This window comes from Lupinus angustifolius, chromosome LG16 (genome assembly GCF_001865875.1).
Source record: "Lupinus angustifolius cultivar Tanjil chromosome LG16, LupAngTanjil_v1.0, whole genome shotgun sequence".
NCBI lineage: Eukaryota > Viridiplantae > Streptophyta > Magnoliopsida > Fabales > Fabaceae > Lupinus > Lupinus angustifolius.
Genome location: NC_032024.1, coordinates 8,452,741 through 8,461,445, shown reverse-complemented (window position 1 = coordinate 8,461,445; position 8,705 = coordinate 8,452,741). Strand labels below are relative to the sequence as shown.

General features: G+C 35.2%; 1 protein-coding gene across 1 annotated transcript; it reads left to right on the top strand.

The window, feature by feature from the left end:
* LOC109330171 (probable E3 ubiquitin-protein ligase RHC2A) lies at positions 4,281-6,376 on the top strand. Its single transcript, XM_019564233.1, has one exon. It carries the CDS (start codon positions 4,711-4,713, stop codon positions 5,878-5,880), a length of 1,170 nt encoding a protein of 389 aa, XP_019419778.1. The 5' UTR covers positions 4,281-4,710; the 3' UTR covers positions 5,881-6,376.

Sequence of the window (8,705 nt, the reverse complement as noted above, 5' to 3'; positions counted from 1 at the left end):
TTTCTTTTTAAAGTTGATTTTAGAAAATGTTCTATTGAGATATTAATTTTTAGAATAATCATTTTCTTCAATAGAGTTTTTAGTTCTAATAAAAACAATCAAAAGTATTGGATCAATATCCATCCATCCATATCCATGAAAATGGAGATATAGATGACTTGGATAAATTGGAATTCTTCCATTAAGTTTGAATATGGATGAATTGTATAACTTAAAATATAGTTTAAATGAATTTATATAGATTGATGGATGACTTTTCATCCATCCACTAACATCAAAATCTGAATTCATTCATTAGCATCTAAATCTAAATTCATTCATTTGTCTCTGTTAATAATGACCATCATATATGTTGGATAATTTATTGATCTAATATGATATTTATTGTCATGCATAATGTGTTGATTATTTTTATCATATGTTAATGATTAGCAACAATAAACATATTATCAAATGCACGTTTGTCTAGGGGTAATGAGACAAGCTCCCAAGTTTGGTTCTTGTGTAGAGACTTCATCTTCATCATGGTACCCATCCATTGATATGAAGAGCAACTGAAGCCATATCCTCAAAGCCAAATCTCATTGGAGGTTTGATAGGATGCATATCCCTTTCTTTAGCAAGTAGATACTCCTACACACCTAATCCCCCGCTTGTGAATCATCATGTTCTTGACTTGAACTAGTGGATGGTTCCTTCCATTTATTCACCTGAACCATTTCATTGCTCACTCGAATCATATTTGATCCCAAAGTCTCTCCATTTAGCTTGGACACCTCTGTCAAAACTAGTTGTTTCAGCATGAAATCATCACCAAACACTACATCTTTGCTCAACACACTTTTCTAAAAACTGGATCCCAGAACTTGAACCCCTTCACATCTTTGGTATAGCCAATGACGATACATCTCTTTGACTTGGGATCAAGTTTAGATCGTTCATCACTAGGTACATGTACATAAGCAGTACAACCAAATATGTGTAACATATTATAATTGACTAGGTTACATGTCCATACTTTTTCTACAACTTTACCATCCAATGAAGCACGTGGTGATCTATTGATGACATATCATGCCATACTATGTGCCTCTGCCCAAAATATTTTGAAAAGTTCATCATTCAGTCTCATACATCTGGCCCTCTCTATAAGAGTTTTATTCATCCTTTCTACAACACCATCCTGTTGATGAGTCTTCTTCAATAAAAAGTGCCTCTAGATGCCATATTCCTCACAGAATTTCTGAAATTGTGAGTCTCTATACTTCATGCCATTATTTGACCTCATGTATTTGATTTTTCTTCCAAACCTTGAACTTGGCAAATACTTTCGACTTATGCTTCAGAAAATATACCTACACCTTGTGAGAAAAGTCATCAACAAAGGTAACAAAATAGCTAGAACCTCCTAGGTATGGTTCCTGAGTGGTTGCCCATACAACAGTTTGGACATAGTCTAGAATGCCTCGAGTCCTTTGTTGGTCAGCCTTGAAACTAACTCGTGTATGTTTCCCAAACACATAATACTTGCACAAATCTAGCTTGCATTTGTTGACTCTCCTCAACAGTCATCTTTTTCATAGTTTTGTCATGATATGCACACTAATATGACCCAAACACGTGTGCCATAATTTTGTAGCATCATGGTCTGAATCTACTGAAATCTCTTTAGTCACTCCAACAACTCTACCTACAACTATTCTCTCTAACAACTTGTAAGTGTTTCCTCCAATCCTCTTACCCTTCATCATAGTAAGAGCATCTTTGCATACTCGAAGAATATCACTCTCCCTATAAGTTCTATAGCTAAATCCTTTGGCCTACAATGTCCCCAAAAGAAACCAAATTCTTCTTCAAATCTGGTATGTGTCTAACCTCACATAACATCTTCACTACACCATCATTCATCACAATTCTAATTTTTCCCATACCAATAATTCCACATGCATTATTATTTCTGAGATACACAAAACCAAAATTGTCTATCTTGTATGTGGGGAACCATTCTCTGTTTGGCGTCATGTGGTGGGAACAACCAATGTCAAGGATCCACTCATATGCACTATGATTTGATGATACATATAGTAGATCAACTTCACTATTGTAACCAAAGTCATCTTTGTATGCAACATTTGCAGATGTAGATACATCATCTTTCATCACCGGCTTGCTAGGAATCCATTCACTGGGACAATACTTTTTGTAATGCCAGATCTGTTTGCACTTAAAGCACTCTAATGGTGTTCTACCCTAGAATTTGCTCTTTTATCTTTGGCAGGACCTTCTCTACCTTGTCTCCTCCCACGCGCTTGGCTCCCTTCTCCTATATTATGTCTTCTTTGAGTATGAGACAAAAGTGCAGATGTGATCTCATCCACTTTGATTGTGTCTTTCCTGTACGTCAATATTGTCACCAAGTGTTCATAGGAATTTGGCAAAGAACACAGTAATGTTATTGCTTTGTCCTCATCATCAACCTGCGCATCAAGTTTCTGCAAGTCATTGATCATCTGATTAAAATTATTGAGATGTTATTGCAAATCAACACCCTCGTGCATCTTCAGGCCATAGGGTCTTTGTTTTAAATACAACTTATATGTTAGAGACTTGGACATGAACTACTTCTCTAATGTCTCCTATACCTCTGTTGGTGACGTTGGATTCATAACATGATACATCACCTCATCTGATAGACAGAGTTGTATGGTTTATGCATCTTTCTCCTTCAGCTCTTCCAAATCCAGTTGTTCCATACCATCTGGCTTATTCTCACACAATGCCTTTGATAGACCTTGTTGATCCAATACAACCTTAACCATCCTTTGCTACAACTTGAAATTATCAGTTCCATCGAACTTCCCCACCTCGAATTTGGCACCTGGGTTAAGAGTCATATGATACCAAATGTTGGGAACAAGCGAGCAACTAAATACTAAAAGAGTATACAAAAAAAAGAATAACACAAGGGATTTAGTAACAAGGTTCGGCCAATTATGCCTACATCTCTGGGAGCGTTTAGAGGCCACCACTATATATTATTAGAGAACAATGATTTTTGTTTGACTTTAACTTTTCTTATTTTCAAGAGAGGTAATCATTTTTTTAATTAGTAAGCAAAATTCTTTAATTACTTTTCTTTTACCTCTCTTGTATTATTAGAGCATTTCTTTTAAAACTAGCAAAATTCATCAATCCATGTGTTTGAAGTGTGAAATAAACTCTTGAAATGACTTACTCACCTTCATTCCACAACATATCAATTGTATTTATCGTTAGCAAGTTCTTATTTTGATTTCAACCAACCATAAATAACTTTAAAAACTAGTACAATTAAGCCAATTACTTGAATTAGAATTCCAAATATTTGATCACTGAACCATGAGAAATGAAAATTGAGTAACATCCATTAATCCATGTGTATGAAATCCAAAATAAACTCTTTATACAACTCATTCGACTTTCTTACAACAAAGTATCGACCATATCTATTTGTAGGAAGTTGTTGTTTTGATCTTGCGCAACCATAAATAACTTCAAGAGTATAAATCGATTTTAATTCCTTAAAAAATTTACTTGTACCAATTTAGTCTCTGAAAAATCGAAAAACATATTTAGTCCTCAAAATTGAAAACCAAATTAGTTCGTTTAGTATTTTTCATGACCCACAATTGCTACTTTACCCACATTCATAACTTTTAAATATTAACATGAATTTTTATTTCTTAAAGATCAAATTGATATACATCAAAATTTATGTATTAAAGAATAGGGTAAGTAATTGATGTAACAAAATTTAATAGGAGCACAAAACCATGAGAATTGAAAACAATTTTGTGAAACCTGAGTCGGACATTAAACTAGAAGATGTCTCATATTATATTTAACTAGTTTGAACGGTTTAAACTTATAATTTGATCAGGTGATTTCATACATGATTAATAATTTTTATCTTAAATATATAATTATATATAAATGTAAAATTTTATATAATGATAATTATGTATAATTACATTGAAGTAATGTCTTTTCATTTTTTTGGACTTGAGTAAAACAAAAGATTAAAACAGTGTTACATTTTTTTTAATTTTTAAGTGAACTGTTCGGTTTATTTCTCGGGTTAATTCAATTTAACTGATTTTAGCATTGTCGGATCAGAATTTTCTCAATCCAAAATAGTCTAATTCTGATTTGTTTAAGATTACAAATCAAAATTGTTTTTAAGTATTAGGAGACCATCCAATACGTTCTATTAAAAGAGCATGTCGACCATGTCTCTCCAAATTGTCCTTAGCTCCGTCCAACCATATCATCATTCCCCGTGTCTAAAAAAGCTTTTATTACACGCTCTCCAAAGACCAAGAACGCGTTTTCTCACTGTTAACTTTGTAGTTTGTTCCCTCATCTCTCTCTCTCTCTATTCCCCAAGGAAACCCTTGCCCTTCTAATTTCATTTTCAAAGCCATGATTTCATTTTCAAATTAAACCCTTTTTCACGCAGATTAACGCTCCTTATATTTTCTTCATTCATTTTCCTTATTAAAGGAAAAAAGAAATATTATCATGCTCATTCCATCGCGTTTCTGATTTTGTTCCTTCCATCAAAAGTTGTGTTTTCTTTGTTTGTATAAGAATCTGATTGGATTTTAAATTCTGGGTGTGGATCAAGTTTTGATTTTTCTGCAGTTTCGATAAAGGGTTATTGAGATCTCCATGTCTTCAGGGACATCATCGTATTGGTGTTACAGTTGCAGTCGTTTCGTTAGGGTATCGAGCCAGGACACGGTGGTTTGTCCCGATTGTGACAGCGGTTTCATTGAGGGAATCGAGCAACCGGCGCGTTCTATTCACGTCGACGGACGCCGGCGACGGTTTCCCGAAACAGCGATGTATATGATTGGCCAGCGCCCAAGTTCTGATCAGAATTCTCGCCCCCTTATTCGTCGAACCCGCCACAATGGTAGTGACCGGTCACCGTTCAATCCGGTCATTGTCCTGCTCGGAAGCGGTGGTGGTTCAACGGAGGGGGCAGCTGAGCAGGACGGTGCGGAGGGTCGCGGGTTCGAGCTTTTTTATGATGATGGTGCAGGTTCTGGTCTTAGACCTTTGCCTCCTAGTATGTCTGAGTTTCTTCTTGGATCAGGAATTGATAGGCTATTAGAACAGATTTCTCAGATTGAAATCAATGGTGTTGGAAGGTATGAACACCCTCCTGCATCAAAATCTGCAATTGATTCATTACCAACAATTGAAATTGGTGAGAGTCATTTAGAATTGGAAACACATTGTGCTGTTTGTATGGAGTCTTTTGAGTTGTGCACTTCAGTTAGGGAAATGCCTTGTAAGCACATATACCATGAAGAATGTATTCTTCCATGGCTTACACTTCATAATTCGTGCCCTGTTTGTCGCCATGAATTGCCTGCTGATACTGTCCCGAGTCAGAATACACCTTTAACAAGGAATTCACCGAATTCTATTGCTTCGAACGAAAATGAGAATGATGGGTTGACTATTTGGAGGTTGCCAGGGGGAGGTTTTGCTGTAGGGAGGTTTTCTGGTGGGAGAGGAGGTGCTGAGAGAGAGCTTCCAGTTGTTTATACCGAAATGGATGGTGGTTTTAATAATGGTGGTGAACCTCGGAGGATTTCCTGGTCATCTAGAGGGAATAGAGGAGGGAGAGAGAGTAGTGGGTTCCACAGGTTTTTCCAGAATTTGTTTGGTTGCTTTAGAGGTGGTGAAGTTGGACCTCGGCATCCTACTTCAAGTACAGCGTCTCCATCCATCGGAAGGGCAAACTTGCCACGTTCCAATATGGATCCCTCTCTACGTTCGCGCAGAACTTGGTCTATGGATGGGAACAGCGGAATGAGGTTATGGTAAATGGTAGCTTAAACAAGCAGGGGAAGCTAAAAATACGAACTTTGTTTTGTTTTGGTGTTCCCCTTCTGAGACATGGAAAAAAGTTATGTTTCAGGGTCATATATGTCGACTGGTCAATGTGCACTTAATGGGATGGAATTGATTCTACAATGCACTGTAATCAACAGGGTTTCGCAATTCTCACATTTTCAGCTGCAGATGATGTATGGTACGAGAGATAAATGTTGTTTTGGATGGGGAATTGTTACTGTAAAAGTCACCGGTCGTTGTCTATATTAACAGTAGCCAATAGGGACAAGAAGCAGCAGCAATGGCTGAAACCAATGGAGAAGAACCTAATAGGAAAAAAACCTGTGTGGTATTTATGTAACTTTTGGGCGGGGAACATTATGATCATTATCTTTATTCTAGTTTGTTAATGAACTGAAACACCTTCATATTATTTTTTATTGTGTTTCTTCTTGTTCGTCATTGGTAAAATTAGTTAGCTTCAGTTCACAATCTTTCAAATTTATGACATCATTTGTCATTGTTTTCCTCAAAGAAACCCATAATGGTCAAATGCATGATAAGCTTATTGCCTTGAATTGTTTGTTAACGATGACTTCTTTGCTGCTGGAGCTATAAGCTCACTTTTACCACCACACCATATTTGTACAATTTTCCTAAAGAAATCCAATGTATAGAATCCTTGGTACCTCTTTGTAGGCTGATATTGTGACTGTAATTTTGTTCATCTCATGTATTCTCGGGTTTAGTTTGCATTACAATACAATCAGTAACTAACTACTTTGATTGGATCATAAAATTAACAATATTACTTATGGGGGTATGGTTGAGATCTAAGGACATGGTTTTGAGTCCCGGCTTGAGTATTGTTAGTTGTATTTGATTAGCTTCTCCAGAATTCAATCTGCTTAATATGTTCATGGCATTTGTAATAATGCAGCCCCTTAAGTTAAATGCAGGTCACGAGATGGGAATAAAGTACTAGTAAAGTTTCTTGGTGTTTGATACAACAAGATCAGTATTGTAGTGCTATTTTTGCTCTGGGGGTACAAGGACAATCACTGTTAATGGCATTTCTGGACTGAACTGAAGGCTCTAATGCCGAATACGCCTACTCATCGGTGATTCTATGGTGATTGGTGTGTGAGAGCTCAAATTTTGAACCTACAGAGATTCCATCTTTTAGGCAGCCTAAAGGTTTCACATGTTTATTCCCTCATCTTCCACTATCTCTATCCTTGTTTACTAAAACAAAACCATTTACAATGTGTTATTCTTTCATAAATAATAACACTGCCCGTCATTAAATATATGAAGTATTTGTACAAATTAAAATGTTAATAATACATATTTGTATCTTTTATTATCAAATTCCTACCAAATAATCCTTAAGAATCTGTAGTCAGTAACAATGAGTAATGGGTCTAATGTCTAATAATATAAAATGGGGCTTTTGCTGATTATCTTTAGAGTAGGACAGCAATAACTCATGGAAAGATTGCAATGTCAATTGTTTTCCTCATCTTGGCAGAAACTTAGTTTTTCATTCTTTAGCAGCTCCTACAAGCCATTGCAACATAGATGCAAACGTTTCATAGTTGTAAGTAAGAACTAAAAATAAACAAATGTGCCATCCATGTCCAGATACATAGTACTTGTTTTGGCAACAACAACGAAAAGCCTACCTGTCTTGTACACTTTTGGTTGGAACTATTATTGGGGGAAAGATGACCCAGTTTTGATGGAGACTAGCCCCAAATAGTTGGCATGTGAACAAGGGTGAAGCTATTTTCACTTTCACATACCTACTCATACATCATATAGATGGATTTGACATTTCACTATCAACCATTTGGCATAAAAAAAATACTCTTTCGCAACAAAAGTTATGCTCAGTTAGTTATGCTCCCTAGACCATACTTGGTGATAACCGTGTATTTCAGATCACTCTTTTAGTTATGCACAGTGGCAGATTCATGACCTAAGGTTAGGAATGCAAGTTGCATGGAGTGTAATGTTATTAAACTTGGTTCGGATTGGCCAGTCGACCTAAAATGGACACCTAACAAGTCTAAGTCACTTGTCCGATCATCCATGAATCAGTTCGATTTGATCATTTTACACATAAAATCGCGAGTCAGTCGGTCGAACTGGCAGAATTAATCTATTAATTCTTGGGAGGAAAAAATACTATGCTTTCAACTTATTTTTATTTATGTTTGTGGTCATTTGAGTTTTGCATGTCATTTGTTATCTTATTTGTAACAAAATTTTAGTTATTTAATTAAGTTTTAAACTTATTTGTCACTTTTGTTGTAATTAAAATATAAAATTTATGTTGTTTGATGATGTTTTTTAAACTTATTTGTGACATTATGTTATAGTAAAATCCTTTATTAATTATTTAATTATGTGATAATAATGTTTTCTTTTTTAAATTTCAAATATAAAATTATTAAATAATATTTATTAGTATTGTAAAAAAATTAGAACTTTTTCATGTAAATAAATTTATCTTATCTAACCATTGACTTACTAATCTGATTATTAACTCAATAACCGGATTGAATTGGCGACTAATTCGAATTTAATAATACTAATCAAGTTGCCTATAATAAATAAGACTATGATAAATGAATGACGATACGATTTTATAAGCTAAGGGTGCAAATTTTTAACTATACGGGTAATAGTTACAATTTCTTTTAGTATGTGCATGTGTTTACACACTCAACTAGTATTGGTAATTATGATAGGCTTTGTTTGTGTGCAAGAATGTCCGTCTAAGTGATGCTACTTTGGTATTAGACCACATG

Bases quoted from the DNA above. Each gene is read 5' to 3' on its own strand.
- LOC109330171 (XM_019564233.1), top strand. From the start codon at position 4,711: ATGTCTTCAGGGACATCATCGTATTGGTGTTACAGTTGCAGTCGTTTC.